Below are 18,122 nucleotides of genomic sequence, written 5' to 3' on the forward strand. Positions count from 1 at the left end.
GTACGCCTCCGTCGACTTCGGTGCGCTGGAGCCCAGATGCGGAACAACAAGAGATCGTCATTGGAACATTGCTCATAAACGTACGGATACACGTCGAGGCTTTTCAGAAAATATTGCCCAATTGGGCGATACGGTTGATGAACGTGCCTTTGCTACCAGAAGTAAGATCGCTTGAGCAAGTGAGAAAGGCGTCAGCTCAATAATCAAAAGTCATCGCAACGACCATGACTAGACGTTGCAAGAAAGCCATCTGACAGTCGCGTGTCGCCCGAGGCGCCCGAAGCCGTAAGTGGCATTGCGCAAGTCCGATCCGATAGGTCTTGGCGGAAGGCTTCTTCATTCTTACCACGCTTCATTCGCCTCCGACTTTGGATGAAGGCTGATGAAGGTCGGACAAGTTTTGTCAAGATGCAGGGCTGACTCAACCTTGTCGTTGATTTTCGGGCGTGGGACAGAGCCGCCAGATCCGACAGGTAGGTTGAGCCGTCGCTCGTAGAACGAAAAGAATATGCCTGAGAATCCAGTATGCTATGATATCCCAATCAAGGCGCTGATGAGGGCATCCTTACCTAAGAGCGAGACTCACCAAGGTTGCACCGGCAAATTGTAAGCTTGGCATGAATCATCAACCGCATGTCTTATGGTATAGAAAATGGACTTTTGGATCTTGTGCGTAGGTCAAGAGTAGAAGGCCAAGGTTACTGAGCGTGCCGCAAGAGCCAAGGCTGAGGGATGTCGTAACTCAACCTGTCGCATTCGAGCATGAGGCTCCGAAAGTGAATAAGTGCTGATGACCTTGCAAAAGCCTCGCGCGTAGCCATGGCAATAAGCCGTCGGATGTAGGATGCCGCGCTCATCCACCAAGCGATCACGACAATGGAGACCAGTTAATGCATGGTCCTTCGCGTCGCCGACTTTTCATGGTAATAGAATGCGGTGTTGCGCCCGACTTGGCAGTGTGATCATTCACAGATCAACAGGGAAAAGCTCTTTAGCACCGGGGAATTTCCCACAATAGACGAAAAGAAAGGCGGTCAGCGGACTTTGCGGTGGCATCAGGGGAACAAACCAATGTTGATTGGGAGGGCCGGACTCGACCAAATCGACGATGCAAACCGAGACGGCGATGGTGCATCCGCGTGTTAGTCTGTGAAGCTATTCGATGCCGGTCAACCAATGGATTGCCAATGAGCAGGGGATATGTAAGGGCTTGGGAAGACTAGTGGATGGGGAGCGATTAACATGCTGACGCCAGTCCATATCAGAGAGCCGGGATCTTCGTAAGGCTGAAGCGCACGAGGGTCCCTGAATGGCTTCGCATTGTTTCGGTGGGTTGGGGGCCAGGGTTGGATGTGGGAGCATTGCGGGCGGTAGGGAAGGCTGTTGGCAAAGTGGCGTGAGTGGCTGCGATAAACGCGTCCGAGATGAGTGACGTTCAGTTGGGCCGTTGACACCAGAAACGGGGGCAGATGGTACCTCGAATGCTTGCGCTCCGGGTGACCAACCTCGTTTTGTGACACATCTGGATGACGATTTGCAGATTTCATGCATGGTGATAAGCAACTGCGTCTCGAGGTCAAAACTAGACGGCGAAGGATAAGCACTTGGCCAAATCCCCATGCTTAGACCGGAGGATATGTTACACAGGGCTTTCTCGCCTTTCGGCATCCCTTCACGCATCTAGCGATTCCGCCGAGTCGCACTGAAAGGGCGAGGTTGTCATGCAAACCCTTGCATCTTGTCCAACAGCGTTTATACGGGCGTGAAAGAGTCCTTCGTAATAATTACGAGTCGGTCAATGGTGATCTCACATGCCCTCATTATTGCTCAACCCTCAATGGCGACACGGAATCCACAGGTGCGCCAGTGGGGAAGGATCCCATCCGGCTGTAATGGAATGTGGGCGTTGGACCGTAGCCAGGTAAAGCAACGGTCGCTGGCTCCGTTTGGGGGCGGACTCGTGTTCCGGACCATGGAACAACAGGCGGGACGATAGGGCGATGATTTTGGTGTACCGAACCTGTGTATGTACGGGTAGCGGGAAACCAAATCGCAAGGTACAGTAGCATGTGCGTGTGCCAGCGGATGACGCGCAGCATCTCCTCGGCGAATTGCTGCAAGCTGTTGTCGCCGCCTCTGTAATGTTAAACCCGGGGTGGCCGGAAGGCGAGACTGGAAGGAGGGGTGACGACCGGATTCGCCAGGAGGCGAGAAAGAGAAGGCCTCTCGATTTTCTCGTAAACGCAACGGCCAAGGCCTATCAAGGTAATCTTGGGAGAAGGGGCCGACGAGACAAGACAGGAGCAAAACATGCCCGTACCAGTGTCCCGGTTGAAAGAGGTCAGTCGGGATTGCGATCTGGCTCCTGAATGGCCCAGTTTGGTCGTGGAGCGGAAGCATTGGGGGCGGATCTGAAGTTGGCGACCTGGTCCTGGGCTAAGAACAGGAATAGAAAAGGCTCAGGAACGGGGGGCGGCAGCGGCGATCAGGCCGCGTCGGCTCCGTGGCTCGGCGCCCCATCTCGGGGGAAGAAACTTTCAGAGACAGGCTAAAGCTGCTGTGAATGCAAATCCGGAGGCCCAGTGCTGCGGCAGTGGTGGAGATGCGCTTTGCGTGTTTGCATGGGGCGACTATGACTGGGTAAGGAGTAAGGCCTCGTATTCTCGGAATTTGCATGTTGCCACAACGGCTGAACCTGTGTCTTGCGTCAGAAGATTGGACTCGTAAAGGTTTGAACTTCGAGGATGATTCGGTACCGTATGGTTGGAAACGAGCTGAAGGTGTATTTCCACCTTGGAAAATACAGACAATGGTTGGATGAGGAGGACGCCGCGAGTCTTGAGTTGTGGCTGTGCTTTGCCGCTGGCGGCCGCAAAGCTGCATCTGGCAAGCAAAGTGGACGGCCGCCATCGAGGATCGCCGTGAGCTGGCATCGGGGGCCGAAAAAGACGAAAAGTCGGTGTCGTCGTCGTCGTCGTAGTCGTTTACTAATGTCGATGGAGGTTGGGAGGGAACAAGGCTGGAGAGAGAAGGCTTTCTCGCAGGTAGACAAAAATAGCTATGATGAACAGTTGATGGGGGGAGGGAGGCACATGAAATCTGAAGAGAATGGGGCTTGGCACTGCAACTTCGGGGACCTACCTTGGCAGATAACGGGACGGGATGGAAGGGTGGAAGCGGCAGGCACTACACCGGATGACAGTTCCATCTCTCGCAGGTTGATACCTTCCATAACTTGGGATGACAAAAGGATCTCATCCATCTTGAAATGAAGTAGTTTAGTACCTAGGTAAGGTAGGCACCGTAAGGAAGGCAAGTACGTCCGTAAAGCAGTCACGATATCTTTCGGCCGTTGAGGAAGGGGCTTTACACGTGCAGAGTGCAGACTGCAGAGATGCATGTCATGCAAGGACCTGTACAGGAACATGGAAGGCACGTATGGCAGATGCACCCAGTCATGTCAATCGTCGTTGAATCTGCCTAGGTACCTGAGGTACCTCAAGGAACCTTAGGTAGGTGCGGACATCACGGTTCGCAGGTGCGCGCAAGGGAGGAAGGTGAAGACGGGAGAGGAAGAAGCCGGGTCGTGGCTTCCCTTCCATCGTTGTCGTTGGGTGCTGAAAATAATTACAGCGGATGATCGCCCCCATGGACTGCATCATCTCCCGCCCTCAGTGTTTCGTTTCGACCGAGGTGTGGACGGGTGACGGGTGGGACCAGCGGGATAAGTGGTCCAAGCGCCAGTCACCTTGGGGGCGGCTCCCAAAAGGGCCGTCGTGCCTGCTGAAGTGGTTTACGGCAGGTACGCTCCCTGCAGGTGTCCAGCTTGCTGCTTCCCGTTGTGTCTCGTATACTTTCAATATGTTTTCAAGATACAGGAAGTAAGGTAAACTCCTACCTACCTACCTAGGTAGTCCAAACGCACGACATGTAAATCTGGAAGGTATCAATACAGATCCTGGAAAGCACCTTGCTTTTGAGGCAGGAAGACATGAGCTGAGGCCTGCCCCCTAAAAGGTAAGGTACTTGTGTACGTAAATGCAGGTACTTTGAGTCTGAACGACCGGGAGGAACCTAAGGCAATGCGCCGGGCTCTACTCCGTCTCCGTCGTCTTCCTTTTTCTTCTTCTCTCCCATGTGCGTGCCATGACTGCCATCTTGCATGAGGTAGGTTGCTCGAGAGTCTACGAAGGAGAGTCCAGACTGATTGCGGGGAGCAGAAAACTCCCGGGGAAATTGCTTCGACCCTTGGATCCCAAAACGAGCGAATGAGAAGCCGCAGCCATTTCAACGCCAGCTGAACGAAGAGGACTGGAACTTTGCATCGCCAACCAACCTGGAACCCAAACTACATTTCACCCAATCGTCTCCGTATCCGTACCGTACTCACCTCAACCCCTCAACCCCTCGACATGGACCCTCGAGCTCGACACGCCCATTACCAACGACGTTTACGGTTCCAGTCCTGCGTCCCGGGTCCTGTGTCCCATCTCCCGTCCTCGTGTCTGTCCCTACCTTACCTAAGAAACTAATCATTCCAGGTTGTCACCAGCGTCACCGCACACCATCTTCCAGTCGCACGCCACGCCGCCTCTGGCTTGGCCTGCTTTTGCCTCTGCGCCAGTTCAGATCTCCCACCGCGTTCCTGGCATGTCACTCTGTCTGAGTCTCTGCATCTCTACGTTAGACTTCGGCCATCTCGCATCCGTGGCATAATACCCACAGGGCGGATGTTTGCCACCTAGTCCCGTCTTCACTAGGTACCTACCTAGCATTTCGTCCACCAATGTCTCCGATCCTAGCGGCATGGAAATTTGACAATCGGCTCGTCAGGCTTGATCTTGCCAATAAAATGGGGACCAGACACACGACGTTGTCTATCATTCGTCAACAGAGCCACCCAAGTTCCAACATCGAGACTTCGATGCGAGGTGTTGTGGGCCAGTCAGCACCACCGCATCCTACCCTGCGTGCTTGCGTGCCTTCATGCGACTACACGGCCATCATCCATCCCACCCGTCGCATACGGCCATGGTGATGCGAACGCTTGCTCGGATCCTTAATGTCATATTCGTCTTCATCCAAGCCCGGCAGAGCTCGGACTCCTATCGCGGCTGATCCCCGCCGACCTGGTCCTGGAACTGGTCCTGGATGTTTTGGTGACTGAACCTCACCGCAACACTCTGCACCCGCGCCATCTCATCACCATCGTGCATTGTCCACTTGCGAGATTCCGGTACTTGCTCATGCGCAATGTCATGCAGACCCAGCTCACCAATCCATTGCCGATTTTTGCACGCCGGCCGACCTCTTTTCGGCATGCCGATTTTCGGCAGCTGAGGGCCGGTGCAACACAGCTCACCTCTGTCTCCTTGCCTCGTCCCTTGAGGGCATAGCGCGATGCCCAACAGCCAAGAGTCGCCGACCAACACAACCCAACTCCGGTTTCTTACGGTGCCTCTCCAAACTCCCATCATTTACATCACCATGATCCTCTTCCCGGCCCAAGGAATCCCATCAAGAGGGGGGGGGGGGACGCATCGATCGACACCACAGGGCTGGCTGCGTGACCAATCGTTCCAAAGAACAGGCATGGAAGAGGAACAAGCTTGTAAGTATCACACCCCCATACGGCCACACACTAGCAGGGCTAAGACCCAGATAGCGTGGCTGTAGGGCTACCTGGTTCAGCTGAGGTGAGCTCATGGGCCCCCAGCCGCCATCCCCGTTCCACTCACCCACACTAACTCACTTTGCAATGCGACAACGCCCTCCGGGAGTCTGAGCTCACAGGCAGTCTCGACTATCTGCAAGCTTGCTTTTTTGCGACGGGTGACCTGGTCCTGAACACAATGAGTTCCCCTCCGCGACACGACGTCTACTCTGTACGAATACCGGTACCTGTCCCACAATCAAGAAGATACATCATACAGGTCGCCGAGCCGACACTACCAATCGTGGTTTGTGTACGGAGTACGAAGTACGAAGTACATGATCCATCAACCACTATGGATATGTCAGCAGCATCCCCGTCGCGGCCTAGATCGGTCATTTGAACAGCGTGCGACATTCTCTCTCCACTGGCAAGACACGCCTTGAATCGCTCGCGACTCCAGTTCAGCTCATGTTGCTTCGTTACCATGTTGGCCACACTAGACTAGAAGCCCCTTTCGCTGCGATGGATACCAGTAGCCAGGTGGGATGGCCGCCACCATGGGAGGTTGCGCCGTCCTACGGTCTACCAGACCCAGATCTCGGCGCAGCAAAATCCCGTCTCGTCTGGTGGACCGTCTGGACTCCACGGCCGCCGACTTACACGGCCGAACCACGGCCAGGGCCAGGGCCATTCCAGCTTGTCTTTCCCTGTCATGCGGATGCCCAGGATCCTGACGGGCTGAAAGCCTGAACGACAAGGGACTGGATACTTTGCTGCCCCCTCCCCTTGGGGCCCTTTCCGAGAAAAGTCGACCCCAAATGTTGGTCTCCATTCGAACATGCAACAGGCGCCAACACGCGACGAAGCAAGTCAAGAGTCCGAACTACCTAGTACAATGGATTGGAATGCGAGCATGTTGGCGCTTGCTTGCAATATTCGAGGTCGCATCCATATTGACACTTGACTTCACCGCCTTATTGGTATTCCCTCCAACATCTCGTTCTTCGTCCCACTCAACGAAGCCCGCCTCTTATCAGAATTGTGCCCGGGCGTGATGATGCCTTTGCCAGTCTTTGTGCAGCGGTGCTGACACTGTCTGCCGCCACCTTCCCTGTCCAGTCGAAAAAGTCGGATGGGGAAAGCCCAACAACATTCTTGTTGCCCACCCAAACCAAGCATGTCAAGTCTACGGAGTAATCACTGTCAAGCATATGGACTGTGATGACCGCATCTTCAGAGTATCATGGTCACTTTCTCCACCCTTGGGCGCATCCATGGCCACCCCATGGTCCCCATCCACGCCCGCTTCTGCAACACCGCTTAAGCTTGAGGCGTTTCCAGACGACCAGTCGAACTTGTTAGCCGCACACCTTTGCTTGCGCCGCCTTGCGGCAAATCTAAGCAAAGGCTTCTTCGCCATCGTGAACCCTAGAGCATTCGAGGGTCTGGTTGCTGTTAGTGCCATTGGTGTTCTCAGGTCTCTCTCTCTCTCGCTTATTTTCTTCCACAGAGGCTGGCTGGCTGACTGGAAGCTCTGAAAACGGGTCCCCCTAGGCTGAGTCTTTTGTTCCGCGCGCCAGTCCAGGATTTTGGCTGTCATCGCACACCTCCTTTTTTTCCATGTCACACGCCCCTCTCATCCTTTCATCTCTCAGACGGAGTAGAATTCCTTCCAAAACCCTTCTACTTCATAAGCGGGGCCGGATCTGGCGATACGGTTCAACTATCCCCATATTGTCTCGTCTCCCGCGATACGGCGCATCAAGTATCGTGTCTATATATATGATACTGTATCCTGCCCAGCTTGCCCGCCAATCCTTCCACCCCACCGTCGCTCTGGTTTGGTCTACGATCCTCATACCGTCCTAGATCCTTATCAATTCCCCTTGGATCCTAGGTCCCTCACGAAGGACTTCCTTTGTCACTCTCGAACGACATCAAGGCGATTGTCCACGGGAGCACGGCGCATAAATATCCTCCTTCGTCTCAACCCTCGACCACTGCGACTCACGCCTGCCAAGCAAGGGAACCGGCACCTCAACCCACCTCAGCTTGCAACCCCCTTGGGGACTTCGGAACCGACCTCTTTGTAAGTCCGCCGTCACTTACAATTGTTGGGTGATGCCGCTGCCAGTGATGCGTGGGAACCATTCAAATTCGGCCGATGGTTTCAGAGCTTGCGGCGCAATGAGCCTCGCGCCACCCTAGCGCGCGGCATCCACTCGAAATAGCACCATAAAAGGGATCAAGCACTTACACATCGATCATGTAGACATACAGACAGACATCCGCCAATCTCTCTCACTCTCTCACCCTCACTCAAGGCTCGCCCCCATCATCTTTCTCTCATCGGCCACCCTCCTCGACACAGGCAAAGTAATCGGTCCAGCCCGGATCATTATTCGGCAGCTTTCCCTCCCGACTTACGGCAGATGCGGCGGCCGAGGCCCACCTTCACCTCCCCCTAGTCGCTTATGTCCAGCAGCGCCATTTCATTACTCGCAAGCCACTGCTAGGCCAAGGCCAAGGCCACCCAGACACAGGCATACCCCAGACGTACCACCACCACACTACCTATTCGTACATCCAAAGTTCATCGGCCAAAGGTACCGCTACCTCTCAGGCTGACAGAGACCCTCCCCCCCCCCCCCCCCCCCCTACGACCCTTCCCAAGCATCAGCCGGACTATCTTTAAGCAACCATGCCCGCCCTCACTCATGCTGAGCTTGCCTTGGGCGAGCCGCGCACAACTGGTCGTTCTTACCACCACGTTTCTTTATCTCATCTTTGCGCTGGTCTTCTCTTACTTACCGTCCTGGTCGTCTTACGCTTGGTGGCATGTGGCGCTTTCTGGACTACGGCGAGCAACAAGTTCAAGAAGTCTCAAGAACACAATCAACACGCCAAAGATCAACTCAATCAGTTGGTCAATCAGCAACGGCTCCATCATCTCTTCGTCCAAGACGGGGGCTGGGTCATGGAAGAAAGGTCACGTGGGGTCAGCAGTAACACCCTAGTTGCTGGGGCTGAGTCGACTAGGAAGATCAGTCCGCAGGACGGTTTCATGAGGGGAAATGAGAAAGATTCGGCTGAAGGCACAGAGAAGAGGAATAGCGGCGACGTGATGTTTGCGGACCATGTCCTTCAGATGGGCAAACCTCCGGGTCATTCTCCCGCCCAGTTCATGTTATCGAGACCCCCGCAGCCTCCTCCTCTCACGCCCCCGGAGCTATCGCCATCGGTCTTCACCTACGACGAGCGTAGAAGGAGCTTCACGAATGGTGTCTCGGAGCTGGATGCATCGTTCTTCGAGCAGCCGAACCCTGACTATATGTCATCAACATCAACTGGCACCTCGACAGCAACTCAGGATGCGCAAACTACGAGATCCTCCCCAGCACCCCGCCGGAGATCATACACCAAGACGCTCCCCATTGGAATTCCTTCTCAGTCATCGGCTCTGATTCTTGACGATGACGCCGGCATGGTTCTTTCTCCTTCGTCGTATCCCCCAACGTCACCTCTACTACCGGGCCCTCCCCCTATCTACGGCGAGATCCGTTATGATGAGGCCACCAAGCAAGAGATTCTCGTGCGAGGCGAGATCATCTCCTCCCTGGACGATGCGGGAACCGGGTGGAAGAGGCATACGAGAGTCTATGGAGGCGGAGTCTGCCTTGCCTGCGCAGCATCGGGTGACGATGGCCACACCCATGGCGGTTTCTATGGAGAGAACGTCTTGCCAGAAGAGAAGCGCTACTAAAACGAAAGAGAATGGCAGTCCTGCGTTGAAACGAGAAAGAGAGAGTGGTCTATCTAATCAGGGTCGATGATACCATTGGGACGGGTCCTTTTCCTCTGGGACGTAAAGTGGCGATAGACGCAAGCGGAGCTTCATCAGCATCACGGCGGCGGCACAAAATGGGTTTGGTATACACTCTCATATCGGGGAGGTTCTTTCTTTCTTCACTTCGTTCAAAATCTTACAGCATTTTTACTCGTATTTTCTGTTTTTTGTTGCTCATACGGGACTTGTCTGTTCCGACTTTTGTCACGCTATCTTATTACATCTTGGGTTACCGGGTAGGAGAATGGGAGAAAGGGGTTTCTTTATGGGATATAGTGGCATGTACTGGTGGATGGGTTCGAGGGTTTTCATGTCTTCTCTTTCTGCAATTTCACGCTTCACGATGTTTATGAGTTGATGATGATTACGATTGCCAATGCCGATTTCCGGTTTGGTGTTTCGACTGCTATGTTTCTGTGTCTGTATTGTGGAAAATTGAGAGCATGTATGTAGTTGAGAGAAAGAGATCCGGTGTATGAGTGAGTACCTAGGTATGCATACAATATATATCTAAATCCCGAAGCGAAATCACGAGATGAGTTTATCGTACTTTTGCTGCCTGCTTATACCGATGTGATCCCAATCTTGGTTGCTGAATCGCACCTCTCACTCCCTATCTCCTGAGCCCCGTTCAGAAGAGCTGGTTCATCTGAGGAAAGGCTCTGGTGTTAGTTGGTTCGTGCCTGGTTTCTGGGCTGGGATGATGGCTCTTTCTGGCGAGGTCTGCTTACATCCCTTTTCTTCAATTAATTTCGCAAGCCGCGGAGACGAGTTCGGAGACACGAAATATCAAAACAGTCACCGTGGAAATGGTACTGGAAGTCTAAGCGAGAGTCTTACTGAGAAGCTCCTTAAAGAAGCTCACCAGGAATCTCACTAGAAGTTGCAACAAGGGTCTCGATTGGAGTCTTGTGTGGACTTGTCACTTCAAGCCTTTCCTTGGCTGGTAGCTATCTTGGAAGCAGGAACAAACAGAGATCGATGCAGACGAGAGGTAGACGAGGTGATGGAAGGCAGCACACGACGATCTTCCCGCCTACCTATCTAGGTTTCGAGTGAGACTTTGGAATGGCCTTTTTTGTTCTCGCCGGGAGAGTTTCCTTGGTTTGGGTATTGATCTTCGAGTCTCACGGAACTTTCGTCCAGGCAGCGAACAGCCAAGACAACCCAGGGTCCCGTCAAGTCTCTTGATGAGGAGGCTTACTGAAAAAACGCTCCCAAAGTTCTTCCACCTCAGGCGTGCTCCACGAAGCTGAGGTGAGAGTGTCTCCATCTCATCTCTGGGTCTCCTTCTCCTTCTCCGTCTCCGTTGCGGGATACGTCGCATAAGGATGTGCCTGGGTAACCGCGTCAACTCAAAGAGGCATCACTATTCGTACCCACGAGTCTCCATCGCAACTCAAAGACGATCCACCAACCGCTCTCTACCCTCAAGACCCCGGGCGCCGGGCAATATTGCGGGACAGGCACGGGCACTAGTGGGCCTGAAGGAAGTCAGCTCGATTACTGAGATTGAGCTCCGAGGATCGATCCTTCCAAGTCAAAGTTCCGAGGGGATTAGCTTCGATTCGGGGGGTGATTCGTTCGTGAGTCCCAACCTCGCAGGGATTGAACTCGCAGGTAGATGGACCCACGAAACAATCTCACCCCCTCTAGCCTCTTCAGATGTTGCAACCTGATGTCCTCGCTACCAAGACGCATTTAGTGAGGTTGCCTGGTCCTCAAGTCTCTGCCTACCCGTGAGATGGAGCGTGGGGTAGGGAGACCAAAGTCTCAAACCAAGTCAGCGTTGAGAATAAGTCTCCGATGACAAGAAGCCTCCGCGAGCTTCCCACGGCGAGTGCCATGGCGGGTCTTGCTGCCAAGGACTCAAAGGCCATCGGCGATATTTCGAAAAAGGGAATCCCGCCTCCCCAGTCGATTTTCCTCTCAATTGCGGCGGTGATCGCGTTTGAGATGCACTTGTACCTGGACAAGGTTGGTTGCGCCCACCAACCCCCTCGAGAACTCTAATACCCTTGAACCTGTTCTGGGTCCCATGCTCTCTCGTCTTCTTCTTCGTCTCACGTCATATTCGGGACATTCCAGAACAGCAAAAGACGAACCCCGCCTGGGCTAGAACGAACGGGATTCTCGAACATGCTGATCCTGTTAGGCTGCCGGTTTCGTGACTCAGTCCCCACTCTCAACGGTCCTGAAGGGGGGTCATGGTCATGGGTAAACCAGGAAAGGCAGTTGAAAGTTGATACCGTTGTAGGAATGCGGCAACAAGCGAGAGTGGTCGACTGACCAGCTCGCGCATGTCTGCAATGTGTCTGTATCTACGGCCGAACTGCGCTGATTTTCTTTTAGTTTACCCCTCTCTTTCGACGTGTATGTATGTGTGTGGCCTCATGTTCCCCGTCAGAGAGGCTCGCTCGCAGTTGCGATAACCTCCTTCGACTGACGGCTGCCGTGTAACACACTACGCACAGATACACCGTTCTGTTGGGAACGGCGGTGGTGGTTGCGCGTAGGATCTTGATCAGCGAACCCGCTGTGGGTTGTCTGGAGAAGAGAGAGGGAGGGGTGGGCGAGAGTCCTTCCCTAGGGTAGCGGTGTATCGTCCTTCATGTTTGCTACCCGAAAACCGACAAACTGACACGTCGACGACACCCGCCATGCACGAAGAACATCCTTCCGCCGTGAGACACCATCCATACTCCAGATGACGGCGCGGAGACTCGGCCAAAGTATGGCGAAGGGGCGACGACGAGCTGCAAGCTCAAGACGGAGATGGCGTTTCTGCGCATGAGCAGATCGTGAGGTCGCGCCCACGTCAGCTGCCTTGCTGCTTACCACCCTCCCTCTATCCTTGCTTGACTGTCACGTTTCGACAGCTGTATCTTGAAACTGGCGGCCGAACGCTCGAATGGAGTCGTCGAATCTTAGTGATCTTCTGCAAATCCTACCAAGCTTGGAAAGGAGTGCAGTTCTGACCTCATCAAAGGATTCCGTGGGAATCTGATATAGGGCCACTGTCAAGGTTAGAAAAGACTCTCAAGCATATTTGGTGAGTTTGCCAGGTAACAACAAGCGGGAGGATTCCGTACCCTGCGTAGAGTGAATCTTAGGAAGAGAGAGCCGCAGGATCCGTCGTCAAAAGCTGCCGGGGTAGCTTATTGGTTTGCTATACGAAGATGAATAGGAAGATTACCTGATTGGTTGATGAGCAGCCGTCGAAGCAGAGCTAGCGAGGAGATGGGCAGCAGGAGACATAATCTTACTCCCTGAGGATCTCAGCCCTATGACATGTCCAGGCTGGGCATGCAGACATATTCCCTCATAGGTTCAGCGAGAGGGGTTGGTCGCCGAAGAGGGCCTTGGCTAAGCCTGTTGATATGCCGTTCAAAAATTGCCGCAGTCCAGGCCCCAGCATGAGCAGAGATGATCAAGACTGGCCGTACAGACTACGTCCTCGGTATAGATACATATACGATCCGCAAGACTCAGAAACTGGGCATCGACTCTTTTCCTCGAGCCAGATTCTACACTCCTTAATAGCCATGCCTCCTCTAAGCCATACCACTCGGTATTCCGGCGAAGCTGTTGCTGCCACAGACGACGTTCGAGAGGCACCAGGTTCTCTTTGGATTTCAACAGAGGGTTGACACCACAAAGCTGAACATAAAACCCGGAGCTGACCCGGTGATTCGGCTGCCCATTTCCCGATCCATTCAGACACTTGGCTGATCATCACCACGCCTAGATCGTTCTCAATGCGCTCTTATCTTGGTGCTCTCACGCAGTCGTCATTCGCATCAAGTCGTGTAGACGTAATAGATTCACGGTGCTTGCTCCTAGAACGTTGATCAGTTGTTTCCGCAACACAAGTAAAATGGCGCCTTTAAAGCGCTGAACACCGGAACGCTCTACGTTATCGATGCCCCAGTCTTTCGAGCGTAGAGGTCGTCGACTGGAAGAACAGAGAAAGGATCTATTCAGTGCCGTTCGCTGAGGTAGGTACTCGGCTTTGTAGAGCGAATGCTGTTGTATCGAGGTCCAACTCTTGTTGAGGGCCGTCAGCTCCTGGGTCTTCAACAGGCCACGGGTTTGGTCTATCACTGGCAGTCTTGCACAACCCTTTCTTGATGAGGAGGCATTTGTTGTAACTGTCCCGAATCCTTGGAGCAGTACGTCAGAATGCGCTCAGGTATGACTGAGCCGGCTGATGAACTTAGCCGCTCACCGATGGTTTTCTCGAGCCAGCCGTTCCTCGCTGGACAAGACTGGTTTTGACTCGGGAATAGCAACATCCATAGTTGAGTGACGAAGGCCCGCGTGTTCCTGTGGTATCCAGGATACTGGCGCCAGGTCCGCGGCTACCAGTTTCATCGTTGACGCGCCTCGTGGCGATCCAGGGTACCGTAACCAAGTATCTTTGGCTCCTCGGCGGTAAAAACTCAACAGCATGCGAATCGTCCCCCGTACTGTACCATGCGCGCTTGTTGGAACAAAGATCTTTGGTCAACTCTACTCAAGATACAGGAAACGCGCCATCTCGCCCAATCAGAAAGCTCTCATGTAGATCGCAGGCTCTTGGCCATGAACGCAACGACGTTTGCTGAACTATGGTAGCGGGGTAGAGGAACGCCACGCAGAGAAAGCCACTATCGGGTTTGCTTGCTGTCGTCAACTTATTCAGCACCAATCACAGTATCAGTATCGTGATTACCTCCGGCGGTTACGGGCCCAGACAGTTGGGCCGATGATCAATGGGTAAAAGTTGGAGGGCTGGCAATCGACTGACTGGAGCCACGTTGGCGATCTCCAAGCCTGCAGATCCGTTCTTAACGAGCACTGTTGCTGCATTCTAAGCGCTCGCCGAGAAAGGGCTTGCAGAATGCAGCATGCAGGCGGTCGTCTGCGAGCAGACCATTGCAATGGACCACAGGTTCGGATCCCATTTTGCCTCTGGGGATTTCTTCTTTACACAGGTCGGCGTGAACACCCTCCAAAGCCCGTTTCACGAGGTATTTCCCTGCGATCTCCAAGTCGATTGACATGTAGTCACGTATTAGTACCACATTTCGACATTATGTGACTCGGACCTTGTGCCATGATCAATCGTGGCCAAAACTGAACTTGTATGCATTCGCTCTTATGAGAAAATGATTAGAGGGCATCTGATAGTGGTGATGCCAATCATTGGGCTTAGCACTCCGACGGATCGCGGCAGCAGGTTCAAGGGCCCATCCCTTGAGAGCCGGCCTGCATGATGGGACGAACGGTGGAACGAGGCAAGGATCGGTTCGCATTGCTCATGACAAAGCCTTGGGCGGCCAAGTGGGCGGCGGGTAGCTCTAGATCTCAAAGCCATGCCATGCCCTTTCTGTGCAATGATTTCCCGTTCCTGTCGGAATCCCTCTATTCCCGTGAAGCCGGGAACGCCAAATTCGCACCGCGGGGTTCGGCTTCTGTCAGCAACGTGGGAAAGGATTGCGAATGAAATGAGGGTTTGGGATTGAATGTCTGGTGTGGCTTTGCGACTCGTGCAGGAAGAGCCACAAATTCTTTCATCGCGCAATTTGCGTCAGGGCAGACGCGTCTGCGGCGTCGCGAGGCCCGTATTTCCCCAAAGCAATTTAACTCAAGGCGCGCCGGGAGGGGCTATAGCCGTGAACGCTAAGTTGGCACGTTGGCCACCGTCCGTCGTGTCTCGTTCAGAGCGGGCTGAACGGCTTTCTCCTAAAGGCCTATGGAGTTGGGGCCATAGTTACCGCCACTAAGCAGTAGCACCTCTCACGTCTCCCTGGTTGTGACTCTGGAAGAAGGCCACCTTTCAGTATCGGAATGTGATGCGATGGCAGTCGGGCGCGACAAGAGGTGGACGAGTTCGAAGTGTCTTAAGTTTGACACCGGGCAATTGAGACGAAAATGCTCTCGTGACAGGCTTGCACTCAGGACCTTCCTTGCTGACAGTCACAGCCCCGAAGTGGGCATATCCCGTCGAGATCCGTCAAGAATGTCACCTTGTGGTACTTTTCAGGAGGTTTGATGCCCACATCCTAGCGGGCGCACAGAACCGACGACGCCGTTGGGACTTGAAGTGTTCCTTTGCGGGTGTGTCTCAGGTTCCTTGCCCCTTGCTAGAAACCTTCCTTGCAAGGCGTGGCCTCCCCTGGCATACATGGCCGAAAGCAGAGGGGATCAAGAGGCAGTGTGAGAGAAAAGTCTCCGTAAGAACCTGGGGTGGCCGGACGCAGTGGCAGACAGGTTCGTATCCATCAAGTTCGCGGGTCCATCCCATATGGGCCCCATCGTAGCCACCGCCCGCCTCCTTGTCCGTTGTTGTAACCTTGGTCCGGGCGGGCGACGGAGAATGAGGGCTCAAAACGGCTTTGGGGGCATAGTTGGCTGCGCCAGCGTGTTCCGCCTTGAGTGATTGACGACCAGGAAGCACGCTTGTCATCCAAGCTTCAGGACACCAGCTAGCATTCGTGGAGCTGTAGAGGAACACATCAACTTCAAGGCATTTTCATGTTGATTGGGAACCTGACTGCGAAGCTTCCCACCATGTTTGAGCTGACGGAAAAGTTGTGGTGCAGAATGAAGAGTCCAGCAGGTGGGAAGTGGGAGAGACACACTTGTGTCACCAGAGGCTGCCCGGTGGCGAGGAGCTATTCTGAGCAGCGACTCGTTGCGTGATGGCGGGGTACCTCGGCATGTGGAGGTATGTAGCCAAAAAAACGGCGGACAGGTGCCACGACGCCATGTACCACGTTATCGAAGGAGGTGAAACAGGCTTCCCTAAGCTTTCTGATGGGAAACAGGCCAGCAGACAATGAGTTGGGGAGATGCTGGAAGCGAGACATGGAAACAGCTGATGTCGCTTGCCCCGATTGTCACCCTTTCCAGAGAAGCTAAGAGCGGACGGCATCAGACTTTATGCCGCCTTGTTTGAAGGAAACGAGCGGGAAGACCGGAGAGCTAGAAGAGCGAGGAGAGACGCGCAACGGAGTCACAGGACTGTTCAGCCTCAGGCGGACAGATCACGGCGTATAGAGTTGTCTTCTTTTTTTGCGTTTCCGAAGAAATGATGAACCACCGTTGAGTCGTTCACAATTAAGTTGGGAAGCCTTGGCGGGGAGATGCGGCATCTGTGGAAAGTATCGTGTGGTGTACGGGGGAACCCCTGGAGGAGGTCCAAGCAGTCAAAGCTTGCCATGGGGATGGAGGTGCCGCCGCCGTGTTGTCGGTGCCAATCTGCTCTCGTCCAGTGTGCGGCGAAGCGTTCTTTGTGCTGATGTCAAACATTCTTGAGCACGATCGTCTGTAGTAACACGGCCAGATCAATCTGGTCGAAGTCATGGCCCCAAGAGGAAAAATCCGGGTATCCAACACGCGACCAGGATATCAATCATCAATGGCCATCGAATTACTCCGTACTCGTAGATGGCAAATGCGTCATTGTGTTTCCGATGGCGCCGAGGGTAAACGTCCCAGTCGATGATGAGAAGCGCGGTAAGGCCCGATCGGGTGCGGCTGCCGTTATGGCTGACCAAGGCTCGTAGTCGCGGGTAGCCCTTGGGCTTGGGTCACGGGTGATGAAGGATCACCAAAGTCTTGTTCTAGTGTTGGGAAAAGGGCCACCTTGGCAGTGTTTGAACGGCTGTCGATATCGTTGCTGATTGATGAGACGGCGTTTTGCTGTGGATTCCCCCATTGCCAAGTGGGAGAGCTTCGGCTCCGTGTTGATCAGCACAGAAATAGAAAAGACGGGATTCGGTCGGGGTCCTCGCATGGGATCTGGACACTGGTGGATGGCTCTCGATCCAAGCTGGACCGGGACGTTATGCTATGGCGAGCATGTTCCATAACGCCGGTATCGTAATAAATTTGTCCACAAGGAGTGCATGGTGGCATGGAAGCATGTTCGATGTAGCGGTGCGAGCGAGAACGAGAGCTAGACCCAATAGACGGGGAGACCAGCGATCCGGGCTCTAGCGAGAGTTTAGCCCCTGAAAACGGCCAGAACTTGGAGAATGGTGGGCGGTACACTACTGTGGTAGGTAGATGAGTGGTGAGTGGTGCTGTGCATTGACGTGCGGTTGTAGTGGTGGTAGGTAGTACCGGAGCCAGCTCTCAGAGGCAGAATATGTATCCGTATGTACTTGTGAACACGTCAAGTTGGAGGTTTTGATCAGGAGCAGTGTCACGATGAGACTGTTGTTGATGCAGTAATGGAGTCGAGGGGGTTGATGCTTGCTCGTGCTCAGGTAGCTGGAAGTTGGAACAGGTGCTGAGGAGGAGTCATTGCTCTGTGGTATGGTGATGGCGAGGATCGGTGCGATAGCCAGAGCCAGGGCCACAAGCAGAACCAGAGCACAAAGCAAGGCATCGTTTTGTCGCAAGGGGAGAGATTCCCATCATACGGGATGGAATGCCAGAGGCGGTTGTTGTCTTGGATGGATGTCTTGGATCGTGTTGGATGGTGGGCGGGTGATGGTCTCCGTGATGGCGCGGGAGTCTGAGCGAGTGCCGGGGCGGAGGGCCGTGGAATGATGGTGCTCAGGGGATTAGGTACCTAAGGTAGGTAGGTAGTTAGGGCTGCTGGCCTTGGGTGCTTGGAATTTGGTG

The 18,122-nt window shown here is 54.0% G+C and overlaps 5 protein-coding genes across 5 annotated transcripts; 3 read left to right on the plus strand and 2 right to left on the minus strand.

Moving 5' to 3' along the window:
- Positions 1-1,687: 1,687 nt before the first annotated feature.
- BDP81DRAFT_65009 (uncharacterized protein) lies at positions 1,688-2,688 on the minus strand. Its single transcript, XM_060596104.1, has one exon. The coding sequence runs from the start codon at positions 2,398-2,400 to the stop codon at positions 1,828-1,830; it is 573 nt and encodes a 190-aa protein (XP_060442657.1). The 5' UTR covers positions 2,401-2,688; the 3' UTR covers positions 1,688-1,827.
- A 5,669-nt stretch (positions 2,689-8,357) lies between these two features.
- On the plus strand, positions 8,358-9,419 carry BDP81DRAFT_325390 (uncharacterized protein; the record flags this gene model as incomplete). The annotated part of the gene is made up of 1 exon (XM_060584972.1): positions 8,358-9,419. The coding sequence occupies one exon, from the start codon at positions 8,358-8,360 to the stop codon at positions 9,417-9,419; it is 1,062 nt and encodes a 353-aa protein (XP_060442658.1).
- On the plus strand, positions 9,262-10,328 carry BDP81DRAFT_433605 (uncharacterized protein). Its single transcript, XM_060590873.1, has one exon. The coding sequence runs from the start codon at positions 9,578-9,580 to the stop codon at positions 9,854-9,856; it is 279 nt and encodes a 92-aa protein (XP_060442659.1). The 5' UTR covers positions 9,262-9,577; the 3' UTR covers positions 9,857-10,328.
- Positions 10,329-11,348: 1,020 nt separating this feature from the next.
- BDP81DRAFT_396759 (uncharacterized protein) lies at positions 11,349-11,844 on the plus strand (the record flags this gene model as incomplete). Its single annotated transcript, XM_060588231.1, has 2 exons — positions 11,349-11,480; positions 11,761-11,844. The coding sequence occupies 2 exons, from the start codon at positions 11,349-11,351 to the stop codon at positions 11,842-11,844; spliced, it is 216 nt and encodes a 71-aa protein (XP_060442660.1).
- Positions 11,845-16,514: 4,670 nt separating this feature from the next.
- BDP81DRAFT_65098 (uncharacterized protein) lies at positions 16,515-16,937 on the minus strand. The gene has a single exon (XM_060596105.1). It carries the CDS (start codon positions 16,851-16,853, stop codon positions 16,608-16,610), a length of 246 nt encoding a protein of 81 aa, XP_060442661.1. The 5' UTR covers positions 16,854-16,937; the 3' UTR covers positions 16,515-16,607.
- Positions 16,938-18,122: the final 1,185 nt, after the last annotated feature.

Source organism: Colletotrichum phormii (assembly GCF_030913505.1).
Source record: "Colletotrichum phormii strain CBS 102054 chromosome Unknown BDP81scaffold_16, whole genome shotgun sequence".
Classification (NCBI taxonomy): domain Eukaryota; kingdom Fungi; phylum Ascomycota; class Sordariomycetes; order Glomerellales; family Glomerellaceae; genus Colletotrichum; species Colletotrichum phormii.